The 20,577-nt window shown below is 44.8% G+C and overlaps 1 protein-coding gene across 5 annotated transcripts in view; it reads left to right on the forward strand.

The window, feature by feature from the left end:
• The window catches only part of LOC146064237 (uncharacterized), a 60,111-nt gene extending 43,340 nt beyond the window's left edge, over window positions 1-16,771 (forward strand). For 4 of the 5 annotated variants that reach the window (XM_083177487.1, XM_083177489.1, XM_083177486.1 and 1 more), the window contains 4 exons: window positions 2,027-2,251; window positions 6,529-6,576; window positions 9,447-9,538; window positions 15,749-16,771. In XM_083177487.1, the coding sequence (XP_083033613.1) occupies window positions 2,027-2,251; window positions 6,529-6,576; window positions 9,447-9,538; window positions 15,749-15,826 (443 nt within the window). In that variant the 3' untranslated portion in view covers window positions 15,827-16,771. The remainder of the gene's footprint in view (window positions 1-2,026; window positions 2,252-6,528; window positions 6,577-9,446; window positions 9,539-15,748) is intronic. The other variant, XM_083177490.1, reaches the window with a different exon arrangement.
• The last annotated feature ends 3,806 nt before the right edge of the window (window positions 16,772-20,577 follow it).

Genomic DNA, 20,577 nt, shown 5'->3' on the forward strand with positions numbered 1-20,577 from the left:
TCAGGAGAGCCCGCTCCTGCAGCGCAGCTCAGCCCGGGGAATTTGCGGGCATAACACCAAAGTGGTTAAGCAATATATATAAAAAAATATATACTGCATTTGCATGCCTGCTTCAGTATGCAGAGCTAAATAGATACTTCATATTAATGCAACTCACCATGTACTGTAGGAGTAATCCATTACTTTTGTGTAAAGCTTGCTGATACTATACACTATTGGTCTAGCTGCAATAAAGCTTGGCGAGCGTAGCCAGCACCCATGAGGGGACGCGGATTACTTGATTTAGTTTACACTGCAAAATCAAACTGGTTTTGCAGTGTAAATGATTGCCGCCTTGAAAAAAATGGAGATTTCTTACCAAATCTCTCACTTTCTGAATCTCTCATCCTATTAAATTTCACCCATGATGCAGAAACATAGGGCCTTATTCAGATCTAAGCTCCGTACAAATTTGTTTGGAAAATGGGCAAAACCATGTGCACTGCAGGTGGGGCAGATGTAACATTGGTACTTGTGTACTTTCACGGCTCCCACGATGTACATCGTACAGGGAAAAATCGCATCGCATGCGATCGCATGCGATATGATGCGATGCGATGTCATTTTTCACAGAAATTATGGACATGAGTTGAAATCATGTAAAATGCACCCCAAATGTCATTTTTCACACTGTACCACCCCCCACTATCAACGCCAACCCGAAGCGTGGCGAGCGCGGCGGTACGCGTCCTACGACCTTTTCATACCCCCACTATCCACGTCGGCGTGGAGTTGAGAATAGAAAGTGTGGCGGGCGCAGATAGCCCCGCGAGGGGACACGGATACCTGTGAAGCCCGCGAGGGGACACGGATACCTGTGAAGGTATCCACGTCCCCTCGCCACACTTTCTATTTTCAACTCCACGCCGACGTGGATAGTGGGGGTATAAAAAGGTTGTAGGACGCGTACCGCCGCCCCTCGCGGGCTCGCTGCGCTCGCCACGCTTCGGGTTGGCGTTGATAGTGGGGGTGGTACAGTGTGAAAAATGACATTTGGGGTGCATTTTACATGATGTCAACTCATGTCCATTATTTCTGTAAAAAATGACATCGCAACGCATCAGATCGCATGCCACTACATATGGCATGCGATGGCATGCGATGGGAGCCGTGAAAGTACACAAGTACCGTAACATGTATAGATAGAGTTAGATTTGTGTGAGTTATTTTGTTTCTGTGCAGGGTAAATACTGGCTGCATTATTTTTACACTGCAATTTAGATTTTAGTTTCAACACACCCCACCCAAATTTAACTCTCTCTATACATGTTACATGTTCCCCACCTGCAGTGCACATGGTTTTGCCCATTTTCCAAACACATTTGTACTGATCTCAGATCTGAATAAGGCCCATACTCCGGATGCTAGCCGACTGGTACTGGACCTGGTGCATTAACCCCTTCACTGGTACTCCCAAGAATTTTCCAGGCTGTGCTCCAGTGCCCAGATTGGCAAACCCTGAAAATTCTAGGGAGTACCAGGGTCTAGGCTCTTTGTGTACAAGCCTATATACAGTAAGCATGAAATGCATTTGCTTAATGTAAATATGCTATGTTTCTCTAAGTTTCTTGTAGTGTGGCCAATCCCGGGATCAGGATCGGCAGGATCCTGTGATTAGGCCCCAAAATTGCTGGGATTTGGGGATTAGACTATGCATGCGGATCCTCCTCTGGCGCCCGCCTGCTCCCAGCAGCACTGCCTGTCTCGTATCCATAATTAAATATGTGGGGCGGGGAGCTTGTGGGTTGGACGTTTTTATTTAGAGAGGCCAAATCGTGGGAATAAAAAAATGCCCCGGGATTGGTAACCCTAGTTTCTAGCCTGTTTTGTTTAAGAAAGTACAATTGTATATTATACGTGTTAACTGAGTTTACTTTACATATAATGTTCTCAGTGAGCAGACACATTTAGAAAGCAGAACAAGAGCAGTGTTTTAGGGCTTTCTGTGTCTGGAGCAATAACTTAACCAGTAATATATCTTGTGTAGTTTCTTATGTAACCAGCGGAAAGGACCCGGTAGCTGCTACCAACACAACAGCGCCAATTACCGACAACATTCGCAAAAGGAAGAGACTGATTTCTTTATTTTGGTCACCAATATTCCATGCCCTAGCAAGTATTGAACATCCATTTCCACCGGCTTCAAATATCAGTGCCACTAATAATCATGCGTTTGGACAACTGGAACTTTACAACCATACCTCTGGCACAGGTAAGATTAAACCATATGGCATTGTGTTGCTTTACTTATAGTGCAAATTAATCCCAATAATATATGACATACTTGCCGACTTTTTTTTCCTCCTCTCCGGGAGAAGCCCAGAGAGGAGACCCGACAGCAGTATGTCAAGGGGGCGGGACAGACAGATGGCATCAAGCCCCGCCCCCATGACAGTCATCCAACGTAATTTGCAGGTCCGTGAATTAGGGGAGGGACTAAAATGACGCAAATTGACGCGATTTGCATCATTTTAGCCCCGCCCCTCGCCGCAGACCCACGAAAAACGGTAATTTTGTGCTGCAGGGAAGGGGGGTGCTGGGGCTGCCTGGCCAATACGGGAGGATTGCCCACCTTCCCAGGGGAATTCCGGGAGGGTAGGCAAGCCAAAAGCAGCCTCCTATGTACTAAAGCATCCTATAGAAGACTGCTTAGTACAGTACCTTGATGCACAATGTATATTTCCCATTTGCCTATATAGTCCTAAAAAGCTACAGCAGACTCTTCTCTCTCTTAGAGTTTCGATTTTTCATGAAATTAAGGAACGTAAAGATTGTTTTTATTTAATTTATCACGTACATATTCAGAATTGCTTTACAATCAGTAAAATGCACCTTTTCATTAACAGAAATTCTACATACTCGGTTTGGGTGTGGATTATTAGATAGACAGTCAATAGGCTGACATGCAATTAGTCGACAGGGTCAAAAGGTGGGCATGAAAAATGTAGACACAGGAAAAGGTTTCCATGAGTTTTTCACAATATTTTGTTGTCATCTTTGACAACTGTAAATGTGGACCCCCAATTAGGGTAAAGCATACCCTCTCATGACTCTCTTTGCTTGGGCTCGGTGCCTTACAATGCTCCGCACACTATTACAGTATATTCTACCTAAAAGCCGACATGGATGGTGAAGTAAGAACAAGCCGGTTAAAAAAATAAAAAAAATCACGAAAAACTCATGTTGACTTTGTCATGTGTCTACCTTTTTTATGTCGACCATTAGACCCTGTCGACCTTTTGAGATAGACCTATTAACCTAAACCAAGTGCAGGCAACCTGTGGCTCTCTAGAGGTTGTGAAACTACAAGTCCCTGCATGCCTTGCCATACTTTTGCTATTAGGGAGTGCTAAAACTGTGGCACAACATGCTGGGACTTGTAGTTTCACAAGCACAACAGCTGGAGGGCCACAGGTTGCTGACGCCTGATCTAGACCCTTTAACTCTATAAACCTGAACCAGCTTTGTGCTACAACAGAACAGAGCTAATACAAAAAGAAACCTTTTTAGCTGTTCCACTAATCTCAATCTAATATTTGCACTATTCCACATAGGCGCTAATGCACTGATCCACATGGCATGGTGTATTGATCCACATAGCCAGATGCACTGTTCAACCTGGCCCGGCGCACTGATCCACCTGGACCAGCGCACTGTTCCATCTGGCTAGGTGCACTGATTTACATAACCAGGTACACTGTTCCACATGGTTAGGTGCACTGATTATGAAAACCAGTTAGATGCACTGTTTCACCTGACTAGTTGCACTGATTTACATAACTAGATGCACTGATGCACATGGCTAGGTGCACTGATTCACAGATGTGTCTACATACAGTACATCTTCTTGGTCTTACTGCGCCGTGTATGGCACAATTTGGCAAACCTTGGACTTTGCAAAAGTCACGCTTTGTGATTTTTCTAAACATTTCCACCTCTAATCTATTACTTTATACAAATTCTACTGCTGCAAACAATTTTCAGAATCCATCTACTTGCTACATTTGTAAAAACAGCTAATCCGTGTTTTACATGTTGTGACAAATTGAGAAAAAAAGCCAAGATGTATGTGGACACATCTAGTTATTGTGCAGTTATCCACTTAACTAGCTACACTACTCTACATACTGTAGCTACTGTAGGTGCACTGGTCCATGTAGCTAGGTGCAGTGGTGCTGCCATTTTGCTATTTAAGCCAACTTTTGAATTTCTGGGTGCAAATCAGAGGGCAATGCACTCTGGGGTTTATTCTGGTTTGCTCTTTCTGGCAAATTCCTTCTTAGATGGACAAAACCATGGCCCTTATTCTAATCCACTCTTTCTGACAAAATCCTTCTTAGACGGACAAAACCATGTGCACTGCAGGGGGGCAGATGTAACATGTGCAGAGAGAATTAGATTTGGGTGAGTTATTTTGTTTCTGTACACTGCAATATAGATCTCACTTTGAAGTAAAACCCCACTCAAATCTAATTATCTCTGCACAAGTAACATCTGCCCCACCTGCAGTGCACATGGTTTTGCCCATCTAAGAAGGATTTTGTCAGAAAGAGTGGATTAGAATAAGGCCCCATGTGCACTGCAGGGGAGCAGACATGACGTGCAGAGAGAATTAGATTTGGGTGAGTTATTTTGTTTCTGTGCAGGCAAAATACTGACTGCTTTATTTTTACACTGCAATATAGATCTCACTTTGAAGTAAAACCCCACCCAAATCTAATTCTCTCTGCACAAGTAACATTTGCCCCACCTGCAGTGCACATGGTTTTGTCCATCTAATTTTACTAAAAACCCTCGTGATCCACCCAAATGCAATGTGTATTCAAATGCTACACATAATAGTCAGACATAAATACATTACACTGACTCAGAGCGGGAGACTCAGTTGTACTGTATATACTGAACACAAAATAACATGACATACTGTAATAAATAGATTGTGCACTTCAACTTCTAAAAAGTGTATCAAACTTTTTTTTCTCAGGATCAGGTACACTTAAAATCTAGTTATCAAGAAAAGTTTGTAAGCTTCATTAACTTAAAAAATCTGACCACTATTTTTATTATATGGTATTACATTTTGTGTTGCTAGACTCATGTCAGGTACAGAAATATAATTCTAATAAAATATTGTAGGGTAGATGTATGAAGCAGTGATAAGGGAGGAGAAGTGATAAACTGTCTGGTTCTTTATCACCGGCCAATCAGTTTCTAACTGTCCCTTTTTAAACCCAGCCTGTAACCAGGGCCGTCTTAACATTGTCAGGGGCCCCTGGGCAGAACAGTAGTGTGGGCCCCCCTCACATACGGCACCCCTCACATACAACCCCCCACATACCTATGGGCAGCAGGGTCTGAGCAGCGGCGTCTGGGAGTTGTAGCGCTATTTGCTGGGTCGGTGGGAAGCGCTGCTGATTTTGAAAAGACTGGCCCGGATACTGATTGGGTGAGAGAATTTAGCCAATCAGTGTCCACTGGACACTGCATCCGGCCAGTTTCAGTGTCCCACCGACCCGGCAAATAGCGGGACACTGTCCAGCTGCTGTCAGGCAGGCAGATGGAGCACAGTACACCACTCCGCCCGTTTGTCAGGCAGCCTGCGCACAGGATGCCCCCCCATTACCATATCCCAGCTAGCCGGAGCACCACTTCCCCCAGGTACCCGGGAGGCTGCAATGCTGTGATTGGCCGGAGCGCGCACCCGTCAGCTGATGCAGCCTATCCAGCGGAGAGGGGGTGTGCGGCAGTGGCGTAACTATAGCTCCACAGCCCCCGCAGTGGCGGGGGGGCGCAGAGAAATTGGGGGCGCCGCCGGGGGGGCTGCGGGGCTATAGTTACCCGTGGTCTGTGTCGTCTCGTCCGGCTCTCTGTCGGGACCTTCCTGACGTCACGGTCCCGGCCGGCTCCTGCTGCAATGAAAACTGACAATAAGAAAATGGCTGCCCCCATACTGCAGACAGTTTTCTGTCTGCAGTATAGGGGCAGCCATTTTCTAAGAGTCCGTTTTCATTGTAGCAGCAGGAGCCGTCCAGGACCGTGACGTCAGGAAGGTCCCGACAGAGAGCCGGACGAGACGACGCAGACCGCGGGTAAGAAGGGGGGGCAGGTTAGGTGGGGGGTGGGGGGCGCCGAATAAACGTGCGGCGGGGGGGCGCTGAATAGTTAGTTACGCCCCTGGTGTGCAGGTGGGCGCTGCTGGAGGCTGCACCGGGCTTGACGGAGAGCAGGCGGATGACTGACAGGACTGCCCCTAGCTGCCACCTCCAGCTGGTGTGGGTGTTCGTGCAGTGCTGTCTTCCCCATTGGGGTGGGCCCTTAGGTCAAAGGGCCCCTGGGCAACTGCCCATTCAGCCCAATGGGAAAGACGGCCCTGCCTGTAACTTAACAGTCAGGAGCTGATTGGTCAGTGGTAAACTACCAGGCACTTTATCACTTCTCCTTCATTATGACTGCTTCATACATTTACCCCTGTGTTCTTATTTCACATAGGAAATTATTCAGATATCAATAATTCAACAAGGGATCCTCTCAGAAAAGGTAAAGCATAGATGAGTGGCTGGAAGTTTGGAAATTGAACATTATAAAATTAGGTACTTATGTAGTATCTGGGCTGCCGATTTTTTGATTGTATGCCTCACCTTAAGGCATACAATCAGATGCGATTCAACGCGATTTTCGGCAAAATCGCATCGAATCGCATGCAATGCAATTTTGCATAGGATTTAGGGGGAAATTTACCAATATGAAAAACCTAGTTTTTCGTATTGGTATTTCCCCTACGACTGCATACGACTGTTTCAGTTGTATGCAAAGTCGTGTTCCGGAGGGGAATGTACAAAGCAGTCAGATGCGACTGCTTTGTAACCCACCGATGTCGTAGGAATTCGTATTAGCTGGCCATATATACGGCCGCTAATACGAATTCGTACAGGCAGTCTGCACGGATCAGTCAGCAAGGTGTAAAAAAAATAGAAAAATTAAATAAATAAATAAAAAAACCAGCGTGGGGTCCCCCCCCCACAGCTGTAACCAGCACCAGGCTGAAGGAGCCGGGCCGGTAATTAAAAATCAGGGAACCCGACAAATAGGGGTTCCCCGATTTTTAACAACCAGCCCCAGGCTCCTGCTCTGGGGCTGGTTCCCAAAATACGGGGGACAAAATGAGTAGGGGTCCCCCGTATTTTAAGAACCAGCCCCAGGCAAAACCAGCCAGCAGGGTAATGCCACAGCCGGGGGGAGACTTTTTATACAAGTCCCCCCGGCCAAAGCATTCAGCCCTCTGACCAGTCAGCCTGGCCAGGGGCCCTGGGGGAGTGGGGACCCCCCCAATAAAGGGGTCCCCCCCCTCCAGGACTTACCTGACCAGGCTGAAGCCTGGTGCTGTCCCCAATGCCCCTGGGTGGTGGGCATCGGGCTGATTCAAGTGTAAAAAAAAGATTAAACTATTGTTTTTTACTGTGGCACTACAAGTGCCAGCAAGCCTCCCCAGCAAGCTGGGACTTGGAGAACCACAAGTCCCAGCCTGCTGGGCATTAAAGAGCCCGCTGGCACTTGTAGTTCCACAGTTAAAAAAATAGTACACAAAACACACTGACACAAATTTTAAATAAAAGTTTAATACACACATCACACACACACTGATACTTACCTATCTTGATACCGTCGGTAGGTCGCTGGCTCCGGTGTCGGCGGCTCCGGTGTCGGCGGCTCCGGGGTTGGCGTCCTGTCTGAAGAAAATCCATGGTGGACCTGTGGAAGGAAATCCTACTCACCAGGTCCTCCATGGATGGTCTTGTGTCTTCTGTCTTCTTTTCCAGGGCTTATTTCTTTATCTTCTTTCTTCTTCTTTACGCTGCCGGGCTCCCAGGACTTTCAGAGCTTCAGAGATGTTTCCTCCTCGACGTCTGGACTAAGAATGAATTCTAGCCAATCAGGAGCCGACTTTACTGGCTCCTGATTGGCTAGAATTCATTCTTAGTTCAGACGTCGAGGAGGAAACATCTCTGAAGCTCTGAAAGTCCCGGGAGCCCGGCAGCTTGAAGAAAGAAGAAAGAAGATAAAGAAATAAGCCCTGGAAAAGAAGACAGAAGACACAAGACCATCCATGGAGAACCTGGTGAGTAGGATTTCCTTCCACAGGTCCACCATGGATTTTCTTCAGACAGGACGCCGACCCCGGAGCCGCCGACACCGGAGCCAGCGACACCGGAGCCAGCGACCTACCGACGGGATCAAGATAGGTAAGTATCAGTGTGTGTGTGATGTGTGTATTAAACTTTTATTTAAAATTTGTGTCAGTGTGTTTTGTGTACTATTTTTTTAACTGTGGAACTACAAGTGCCAGCGGGCCCTTTAATGCCCAGCAGGCTGGGACTTATGGTTCTCCAAGTCCCAGCTTGCTGGCACTTGTAGTGCCACAGTAAAAAACAATAGTTTAATCTTTTTTTTACACTTGAATCAGCCCAATGCCCACCGCCCAGGGGCATCGGGGACAGCACCAGGCTTCAGCCTGGTCAGGTAAGTCCTGGAGGGGGGGACCCCTTTATTGGGGGGGGTCCCCACTCCCCCAGGGCCCATGGCCAGGCTGACTGGTCAGAGGGCTGAATGCTTTGGCCTGGGGGACTTGTATAAAAAGTCTCCCCCCGGCTGTGACATTACCCGGCTGGCTGGTTTTGCCTGGGGCTGGTTCTTAAAATACGGGGGACCCCTACTCATTTTGTCCCCCGTATTTTGGGAACCAGCCCCAGAGCAGGAGCCTGGGTCTGGTTGTTAAAAATCGGGGAACCCCTATTTGTCGGGTTCCCTGATTTTTAATTACCGGCTCCAGGCTCTGTCAGCCTGGTGCTGGTTTCGGCTGTGGGGGGGACCCCATGCTGTTTTTTTATTTATTTATTTTATTTTATTTATTTTTACACCGCAGCCTGCACGGATCTGACTGATCCGTGTAGGCTAAAACGAGAATACGACAGGAAAATGGTGTTCTATTTTTCTGCCGTATTTTCGTGGACAAAAGCAGCCGTATTTTCTATACGGCTGCTTAGTAAATCAGGAACCACCATTCTTTTGAATGGTGATTTCTGTCGTATCCTAACGATGGTGTAGACATTCGTATTTGTAAATACAAATACGAATGTTCCATCCCTAGGACTACGAATTGTGGCGAGTGGGGAAAGGAAAAGGACCCCTTTTTCCCATTGAATTCTATGTTAAAATGGACTCAGACCATTTTAACATTGAATCCTATGGAAAAATCGGGACCATCGCATACGATTTGGTCGCATGCGATGCGATGCGATGTTACCGATCCGACCCGATTTTTAAATCGGACGCCCAGATACTACATAAGTACCTAAAATTAGAATTAAATAGATTTGAATATTGTTTTAATTTTTTTAATATCATTTCAGACTCTGAGGATTTTATTGAAATTTTCCAATTTAGCTATTTGAGAATAAAAAGAAGAAACAGTACATCACAGTCAAAAAGTATTTTACAAGATGTAAGTGATTTGATAATGTATTATTGGCACTTGGTAATATAAAACTTGTGCATTTGATAAATCCAAAACAATATTGGTGGGGCCCGTAGAATATTATGGATGAAATTTACTAAGATGGGAGTTCTTTTTCACATGAGATGATGCTATGGGCAACTAATTAGAATCTACTTATTATACTAGCACATTCTGGAAGACAATAGTTAGTGGGGGAAATTTACTAAGCAAAATACTGTAGGAATTGACGTATTCGTATTCAGTCGTATTCATATTTGGTCACGGATTTGTATTTTTGTAATCTACTAATGTGAAATAAAGTTAGAATTTTGTGACTGTAACAACCTGTGGTATTCATATTTTTACAAAAATACGAATAAATATGGCATTGAAAGGCTATGCCTTGACTTTTACATTACTCCAATGTAATTTTTAAATTTACTATCAAGTCGTATTTCAGAATACGAAAGTATACTAGGCATATTCTACTACAAATTGTAAAAAAATACTCCAAGAAAATACACCTTAATTTGCAGGTGTATTTCACAAAATCAGACATTTAATATGTATAGTAGGTGTATTCTAGTACATGTTGTAAAAAAATACTCCAAAGAAATACGACTCCGTACCATATCGAAAAATACAAATTTCAAAATTGCAAAACCTTTGTAAATTATGCTACGGAATACGAATGTGTAAATGAAATACTCCACCGATAACAGTCATATTCAGTAGTATACAAAGTACGAATACGACTGAGACATAGCCATATTCTTAGCAAATTTTGCCCAGTATCTAATTGGTTACTCATAGATACATACATATAGAACTTGACTACAAGCACCCAGGACTCATAGGAATGTGGTCGATAGGTCCACAGTATAAAGGTCAACAGTCAATAAATCGACCACTATTGGTCGACAGGCCAAATGGTGACAATCGACACATGAAAAAGGTCAACATGGTTTAGGTCCACATGTTCAAATGAGGGAGAATATAATAGTGTGCTGAGTGCATCGACACACCATACCGAAGCATGGCGAGCGCAGCAATACACTAAAACGATGTTTATGTTGACATATGTTGTGTGGCGCACTTTGCCTGAAAGCTGTCCAAAGCGTCAAATCCAATTTAATACAGGATTTATTAAAAATACAACACACACATGAATATGCAAAAAAGGACAATGATGCAATACTTGTCGGAAAACTAATTTTCCACTCCGGTTTCTGGATATACACAATCAAACATTCAATGGATGTCTCACCATATATGAGCACTGCGGTGGGCTATACTTAGATGGTGAAAGTCTGCGGCACCACCGCAGTGAGCTTTTTCTTGATTGGTTCCAAGGTCCAAAAGTGCTAGTGAGTTTCCAAAAAAGGTGCACCCAAGATAAAGGGGGAAATTTACTAAAGGAAATTTGTAAAAAAAAAAATAGGTGTATTTGTATCCAGAAATACACTTATTTTTGACATTTACTATCCCGAAAATATGGCAATTCGTATTGCTAGCACATCAATACGACTACGAATTGCCGTATTTTCGGGATAGTAAATGTCAAAAATAAGTGTATTTCTAGATACAAATACACCTATTTTTTTTTTACAAATTTCCTTTAGTAAATTTCCTCCAAAGTGTTAAGTGCCAAGGTGCTTTATTCAGAAAGTGCAGTGGCATAGGGTTAGCAGCAACGCCTTTCGGAGACTAGAGTAATGTCTCCTTTTTCAAACTGGGTATATTTTCCTATGAGCCCAGGAGTTACCTTTGTACTCACTTCCTGGGCTCAAACAGGCTTTGCAGCTAATCCATTTGCCGCGATTTACGCGGGCCGGAAGTGCCGTGCATTCCACACAGCACTTCCGGTTTGCGGTCCACACAACGCTATGTCACTTCCGGTTTGTGTTATTTCGGCGGAGTGATGTATATCTCCAATCTTTTCTGTAGCGGCACTATAATTCATACAAACATCTTTGACAATCGCGGAATATATTGTAATCCATCTTTTGGGTTGATTTCTGCTGGAATTCAACTATTTTTATTTTGCCTGTCGGATTGAAGTCTCAGCCGCCATCTTTAGTGAGGGCAATGGTACTGGCACAGGTTTTTGCAAATTCTTCGGCATATTTCTTTATACTTTTTTCAGGGGGGACCGACATTCCTCATACCGTCTATACAGTACTTTGTATTCTGGACATTCCCGGTATTTAGGGATGGACATTACCGGAATACGAAGTACGGTATAGACGGTATGAGGAATGTGTGTGTTGTATTTTTAATAAATCCTGTATTAAATTGGATTTGACTCTTTGGACATCTTTCAGACAAAGTGCGCCACACTCCACATATTGTTGTTTTGTAGACCTAATTATTGTGGACACAACGATTCACACCTGACTCATGGCCATACTGAAACAGTCACTGCCAATGACTATAAGCAACCTCATGCAGCCTGGGTTGAAAACGACCCTGAGGAGCGTACATTGTTAGTCGGGCAGAGTGTACACACTGACCTACATAATGAATGATATCGCTCAGAAGGGTCAAAATGAGCAATTTCATTCATTATATTGCCCTGTTTGTATGCATTTTTAAACCACTTCTTTAAATGAAGCTGCTATATGGAATAATAGCTCCTTTGTAATGATGGTGCTTGTAACTGACCACCTTTCTGTCCTGTTTAATTGATTATCAACCTTATAACTTATCAGTGGCGTAAGTTCAGATGAAGCACCCGGAGACAGTATAGATAGTGGCCGTCGCTCAGCTGTCCACACTAGCTCTGCAGCAGCGGCACCACCATCTGACGGGATGCCGAGTGAGTGTAGTGTGGGGAGAGCATTGGGGCCGCAGTGACAGGAGACATGTACAGAGCGGGGGATCGGGGGGTTCTCCTGTCACTCCCCCCCCCCCCCCCCTGATGGCTAACGCCCGGCGGTAAAAGTCTCCATTGCCTCCGGGAGTTACGCCACTGTAACTTATACAAGAAGAAACGTGTTGAATGAATCCACTATTCTTTACAGCATTTACAGTGGAGGTTTTCACCTATGGGCTGCAACACACCCCCCCCCCCCAGGTAAAACCGCCACTGTCTCTGCCTATGAAGCCAGATGCAGTCTGTGAGACTGCTCTTGCTTCAATGTGACTGGCAGGGACTTCCTATTGGAAGTCTGACCTGCCAGTCACTCAAGGCAGTACCATTGGGAGGTGTTCCCTACCTCTGGGATGCCTCTCTGTGCCCAAATGCGGGGCAGCCCCAAAAACCCATGCGCCTGGATCGGGAAGGTGATTAAGCTTCTGCAAAGGCAGCTCATGGAGGCTTGGGCCAGGGCTTGTGCAGTATGTATGAAATTACATGCGCTTGCCCCGTGCAGGAGAGGGATACGGTAATTTGGTCTACAGTATGTTGGTAAACAAGCATTGGGTCGACACCATTAGGTCGGCATGGGGATAGGTCGACATGGGTCAAGGTCAACATGTGTCTAGGTCGACCTTTTGACTGTTGACCTAGACACTATCAACCTAATGCTTGTGTTGACCTAATGCATCCTGGTAGCCTCCTCCTCCGCAAGTGTAAGCGCTGCCACTGAGCATTTATCATCCTGCTTGTTTTTCTTTCTTGGATAGAAATATATACCTTTACATGTGCTGATACCGCTTCTTCCCCATGTATGATGCATTGTGCACTCTAGAGAGACTGCTGGAGGGGCAACTCTACAAATCTATGAAACCTAAACCATACATTAAATTATATGCAAGATTATGACCAAAGTTAAAGATATTTTTTAGCACATCTACTAGTGCAGGCATTCCCAACCACCAGTGGCGTAGCTACGTTTTGGGTGCCCCCCTGCCGTTAGGGGGGGGCGCCCCCCCCGCCGCTGCCCCGCCAAGCACCCCTACCCCCCCGCCCCGCCGCCCATGCAAACCCCCCCTCAATCCCCCACATCCTTACCTATCTCGCTGGTCCCGGCGGCTCCGTTCTTCTGCTGAGGACCAGCAGAAAATGGCCGCCCCCATACAGCAGACAGTTTCAGAGAACTGTGTGCTATTTGGTGGTGGACATTTTGTGGTGGTCCTCAGCAGAAGAACGGAGCCGCCTGGACCAGCGAGATAGGTAAGTCTGCGGGGGATTGGGGGGGGGTTTAACTATAGCACCGCAGCCCCCGGCGCCCCGACATGCACAGCTCCCCCCCCGCGGTGGCGGGGGCTGTGATGCTATAGTTACGCCGCTGCCAACCACGGTCCTTAAGGCACACCAACAGTGCAGGTTTTAGTGATATACAGGCTTGAGCACAGGTGACTTAATTAGTACCTGAGTGATTCTGATTAAACCATCTGTGCTGAAGTGGATATTACTAAAACATGCACTGTTGGTGTGCCTTGAGAACCGTGGTTGGGAATGCCTGTACTAGTGTGTATGCAATAGGCGCTCCTGCAGGTTGCTAGCAAAAGTAATCAATCCTACATGCAGTATGATGGAGGATATTGCTCGCAAGTGCCATTCAGCAGAATGCAGCATGGCCTCCTCTCCCTCCCCTACCATCACTTGTCATGCCTGGCCTCGACAAATGTGTATGCATTTGCCGATGCCAGCTACCCCACCAGGTCCTGCTGTTCCCGATATCGAGCCGGTTACGAATCATCTAATGTGTAGTCCTGATTGAAGCTATCTATCTATCTATCTATCTATCTATCTATCTGGGTTGCCTACTTTTAGGCTGCAAGAGGAAGTAGGGGGCGGGGACAGGCATGACATGAAAGTGATGGGGCAAGAGGTGGACCGCCCTGATGAGCAATGCCGCATTGCATGCATTGAACAGCAGAGGGAGGGGGGTTTAGGGGGGAGAGCATGATGGCGTGATTAGCAGACCCCCACCAAGGATGGGGGGAGGCTGGGAAGATTGGGGGGGACTTGTCCACCTTTACGGTGGGCTGTAATACAGACCCTATTTTTCGGAGCGTCCCGGCCATTCGGGGAGGGTAGGCAAGTATGAAATATAGGTCATCCATAAATTGCATGGGCACTCCAAAGAGGTTAGCCAGTTTAAATTATTCTTGGCACTCTTTAGCTTGACATATTTGGCCTGCCTAACCTGCAGACAGCCACTGCATTAGGCCCTTAAGTATATTTGATATACTGTAATCAAGTAAAATGTATTGTGCATAGTCTACATTTCTACTTTCTAAATTAATATCAAGGTTGTTAATTTTGAATTGTAAAGGCAGAAAGCACGCTGGGTAATAATTGTTTTCGGTACTTGTGTAGTTTCACAGCAGCAAGCGACGGCATGCTGTCAGCCCAGCCCAATGGCAGCCTAGCATAATTAGCGTAGTGTCTCAGTGGCAGCCCTGCATAGTCAGCATGGTGTTCCCGTCAGGCGGTGTAGTCACCGTACTGTCCCCGCGAGCTGTAGATCTGTCCACCGCGTCCCTGGCAAGCCTAGTGATCTCCTCTCACACAGCACCGGTAACAGCCAGATCCCCTGCGCTGGCGGACGCCGGCGGAAAGGCGATCATGCGGGCACCGGAGGAGAGGCGCTCCATCTGCCTGAGATGCACAAGCGTCTCATACGTTTGTATGTCTCAGTAATTCGTGTGGCAGGGTACGGCAACCCTGCCCGTGTCGGCTTCAGGGCGACGGTTAGGGGTTCAGTAGCGCGTGCATCTCATGCACAAAGGGGGGTTGTGGTCTGGAAGGGCGTCTCATGCACAATAAAGGACGCATTTGCCAGTACTCAATATTACATACTGGCAAATGCCTCCATTTCAACCCCTACTATCCACGCCAGCTTGAAGCGTGGTGAGCGCAGCGAGCCCCGCGAGGGTACGCAGTACGCATCCTCCCGACCTGTTCATACCCCCACTATCCACATTGGTGTGGAGTTGATCTTCTAAATTGTGGCGAGCAGACACGGAATACACGTCAAGTAATCCGCTTCCCCTCGCCACGCTTAGGGCTCGTTGTGCTCGCCACACTTTGGGCTCGGTGGCTCCCTTGCGCTCACCATACTGGTTAGGCGTGAATGTACACACAGTCGCAGACACAAGCTGACTACGCTGGTCACGGAAACACTACGCTGATTCTGACAGGGACACTACGCTGACTACATAACTGCCGTCGTGAAACTACACAAGTACCTTGTTTTCTTTAAGATTATCATCTGTCAGGTACTTATTTCATGATTTAACATAACAATGTCTTTGTGATCTCAGATTCGGCAGCTGCTTGAGGAAGATGTCCAGGGTACAGACTTCATGGCGAGACTAAAAGCACTGAAGGAAAAACCTTGAGTAGAGCGTGCCAGCCTACACAGACACACAGATATTTCCAGTACAACAGTGGCTAAAAATCTGTGCTGTTTATTGTATACTGTTCTATAGGGAGCGTACACCCTACCATTTATGTAGAAAGTAGAATGTTCTGATGCTTTAATGTTTTTGAGCTACTTTGATTATAGCTTTAGAGGCAAACTATAGGTGGAATTCAATTGCAGACTTGTTTTGCATTTTACACATTAATTACACTAAAGACCTTTATGCATGCTATCGTTTGTCATGCAATCCAATTTAGAAAAGTGTTGATTAAGCATTTTCATGTTTGTAAAACCAGTGATAAGTATAGAACAAAATAGGGAAATTGGCCTACACCCCCCCAAAGGTAAAATGATTTTGGATAAAAGTATAGAAGTCTGTTAGTGGCCATAAGGAAATAATTTTTTATTTTTTTTTAACTGGGGTCAAATGGTTTTTATAAGCATTTTTAAATCCACTGGGGAAAAAATTGGTAGACGGAAGGTGTTCATCTATGAACCTAAACTATTGGTGCATAAAAGGTCTGTAAGTACTGTATATATGCAATTATATATGTCATTTTAAGCCACAAAAACACATTTACCTCCCACCTGCATGCCTAAACACATGCCCCACTCATACAGCATGGTCAAATATCTGCCCCATGTCTTCTACCCCACTTTCCTGCTTTTTGTACATGTTTACTCAGAAAATTAAATGTTATTACTGGCCAAATCTCTCACTCTCTGAGCTATCGGTAGAAAGATGCGGCAGTGGGGTCACGGAGAAAGTTAGGCTCCATTGTCCTGCATCTATATACAATCAAAATCATATAAAAAATACATAAAAAATACAAATATATTTACATTAAAGCAGACAGTAATATTGGACTAACAGAAAATCAGGGTGAAATTTAATAGGATGAGATATTTAGAAAGTTAGAGATTTGGTAAGAAATCTCCAGTTTTTTTAAAGTGGCAATCATTTACATTGCAAAATCAAACTGATTTTGCCGTGTAAATGATTGCTGCTTTAAAAAAACCTGGAGATTTCTTACCAAATCTCTCACTTTCTGAATCTCTCATCCTATAAAATCTCACCCTATGGGTGAAATTTAATGGAATGAAAGTTTTTCACCCATTATCACACTTTTTTAGATTCGCATTTTTGCCACAGATTCGCATATTTAATGAGGTGCGTGTTCCGACAAGAAAAGTGTGATTTAGTGCGATAATGTGCGAATTTTCGGCATAAAAATGTGCGAATTTTCGGCATGAAAATGTGCGAATTTGTGGTAATGTGCGATTTTGTGTTTGTAAAAAAAAAATAAAAAATTGCGTGGGGGTCCCCACTTACCGATACAGGATCCAAAGTGAGGTGTGTGGATGTGTATGTAATAAAGTTATACTTCACTTGTTGAGGTCTACCAGAGCAGGTTATATCAATAGGTCCAGTTGCTGTTTTTGAAGTATTTTTTATTTGCATTTTTTATTGTATGTCATGTGATACAAATTAAATATTTTAACATTGTACAGATTGGTTGACTCATTTAAATACAAGAGCGCTGCAATATCCCCCTCTTCTTTTCCATCTTTGTATATTCTGGGACCTTACTAGTCCCCAATTGCAGCTGCTCACCCTTAGTAAACTACCTTGACAAGCGCTCTAAGCAGTTTTCCTCCTGAGCATAACCAGCCCCGGGCTCATTGAGCCGGACCTGGTTCCAAAAATACGGGGGACAAAAAAGCGCATATTTTGAAACCAGCACCGGGTACCAACAGCCCGCAGTGTCATGCCACAGCCAGGGGGACACTTTTTACATAAGGTCCCCGGCCGTACCATGAGCACCATGGCTGGTCAGCCTTGGACGGGGTACCTGGAGGACTGGGGACCCCCCAAATAAAGGGGTCCCCCCCCCAGGCTTCACCCATCCAGGGCTGAAGCCCGGGGCTGTCACCGGCGTCCCTGGCCAGTGGACGCCGGCCTGATAGGGTTAAATCTTTAAATCCTAACATTGCTTTATACAGGAGAACTACAAGTGCCAGCAAACCTCCCCCGCAGGCTGGGACTTGGAGAACCACAAGTCCCAGCATGCGGGGTATTAATGGGCCCGCTGGGACTTGTAGTCCACCTGTAAAAAGAATGTTAAAAGAAAACACACACACAGAGAAGTATAACTTTATTACATACACATCCACACACCTCACTTTTACACCCACATACTTACCGATCCAGGATCCAAAATGAGGTGTGTGGATGTGTATGTAATAAAGTTATACTTCACTTGTTGAGGTCTACCAGAGCAGGTTATATCAATAGGTCCAGTTGCTGTTTTTGAAGTATTTTTTTTTTAAATCTCTTTATTTATAAACACCATAGGAAAGGTTAACATTGAAGACATTTTGATACAGTATGCAAGTATGTTATTATATCAATAACAGAGTACAAAACCAATGTATTTCTGTATGCATAGTCATGACAATAAAAATCAAACTTGAAACCATGTCCGTTGGTGCAAATTTTTTTTTTTTGTCTGAACAGCAAAAATAATAATAAAAAAAAAAAGGGGTGGGGGGTGGGGGGGATTGTGATTGACAACTACTGAGTCGCAAATTTAGTTGAGAAAAAATAAAGAAAAATAGTACCAGAATAGCATTGGTTACAGATATGCACTTGAAGAAGTGGTGAAATCATACCACACCAGGGAGTTGTCTGTGGAAATGAGAAAACCAGGGACCCCAGATACCATGGTATTTGGCCACTCTATCGTGGAGAAGAGTGGTAATATATTCCATTGATGCTAAGGACCAGATTTTATTTATTAAAGCTGGCATCGGAGGAGCAGAAGGTTGTTTCCACTGTGTAGCAATGAGGAGTTTAGCTGCGTTAAAAATATGGAGACAGAGTTTATCCTGGGGTTTAGGTAGCCCGCTCAATGGCTTGCACAATAAAATGTGTATCGGCTCTTTAGGGTACGTGAAGTTGATCACATTGCTGACCAGAGATAGGACCTCATCCCAATATGCAGAAATCAGAGGGCATTCCCTCCAAATGTGCATAAAGGTGCCCTTATTTCCACAATTCCGCCAGCAGAGGTCTGGAGTTGTTGGGAAAATAGAATGTAATTTCTCAGGGACCAGGTACCAGCGCGAGTAAATCTTAAAAGAGTTTTCTTTGATATTTGTGTTAATAGAAGTTTTAGCTACCCGTCGTCTAATATCTGCCCAGTCTTCTTCCTCTATATTAATCCCCAGATCTGTTTCCCAGGCCCTTTCAAAAGATTCTTTGTGTTGGTCAGGTTGGGCATTTAATACAGAGTAGAGAACAGAAATGGCTCCTACACGCTCAGGGCTATAGTTGCAGATTCGCTCAAACGTTGTCATTGGCCTCGGCTTTTGTGTCTTATAGGAAGTTTGGATGAAACTTTTCAATTGCATATATTCAAAGCTGTGTGTTGTCTCTAAATTGTACTTCTCACATAAATCTGAGAAATTCTGAGGGGTGAAATCACCCAATTTGTGTAGAAATCGTGTAATCCCACGTGTGGCCCATGGGTGCATATAACTACTCATACAGCCCAGTTGAAAATGGGGGTGTCGCCAAAGGGGAGTCATCGGGGATGGATAGGGCGCCAGACCCCTCTTTTTGTTAAGTTTATCCCATGTGGTGAGGATAGCTTTAACACATGGGACATCGTGTATTGTAGCTGGTCTCAGAGCTGGGGAGAGCCATGGGAGAAAACTAGCTTTTTGGAGTCCGATCAGATCATTCTCAAGGGTCACCCATTTTTTGGAACCCTCCCTTGCATGCCATGACATAATGGGGGAAATTTACTAAAGGAAATTTGTAAAAAATAGGTGTATTTGTATTTAGAAATACACTTATTTTTGACATTTACTATCCCGAAAATACGGCAATTCGTATTCGAATTGATAGCACATCAATTTGAATACAAATTGCCATAATTTCGGTATAGTAAATGTCAAAAATAAGTGTATTTCTGGATACAAATACACCTATTTTTTTACAAATTTCCTTTAGTAAATTTCCCCCAATGTGACTAAGTTGGGAGGCATGATAGTAATGCTCAAAAATAGGGAGGCCTAAGCCTCCGCTAAGTGACGTCTTAGCCAAACATGTCCTGCGGAGTCTAGGCTTTTTATTTGCCCACACAAAAGCGCCACATATAGACTGAACTGAGCGAAGGAAAGGGTAAGGAACCACTATTGGTATTGTCTGAAACAGATAAAGCAACCTAGGCAAAATGTTCATTTTAATAGTGTTGATACGTCCTATCCAGGATATATATAGAGGGGCCCACCTATTTAGATCATTCTTAATAGTTTGCTAAATTGGGATGTAGTTGGCCTTGTACAATTGGTCTAGTGATTTAGTAATTTGAATGCCTAAATATTTGATGCTTTGTGGTCTCCATATATAGTCAAAATTAAGTTCTATGAACCTCCGCACTTCAGGGGGTAGATGCAATGCCAGAGCCTCCGATTTCGTTCCGTTGACCTTATGCCCAGAGCATCTGCCATATGCCTGCAACTCATCTTTTAGATGGGGAAGTGAGGTTGAGGGAGAGGTCAAGGTCAGTAGTACGTCGTCTGCAAAAAATGACAACTTATACTGTGTGCCTTGTACTGAGATTCCCTTAATGTCAGGGTTATTCCTTATCTTGGCGGCCAGTGGTTCGATGCTCAGGACATAGAGCAAAGGCGAAAGGGGGCATCCCTGTCGGGTGCCAT

The sequence above is a fragment of the Crinia signifera genome, chromosome 3, assembly GCF_055691185.1.
Source record: "Crinia signifera chromosome 3, ASM5569118v1, whole genome shotgun sequence".
Lineage (NCBI taxonomy): Eukaryota > Metazoa > Chordata > Amphibia > Anura > Myobatrachidae > Crinia > Crinia signifera.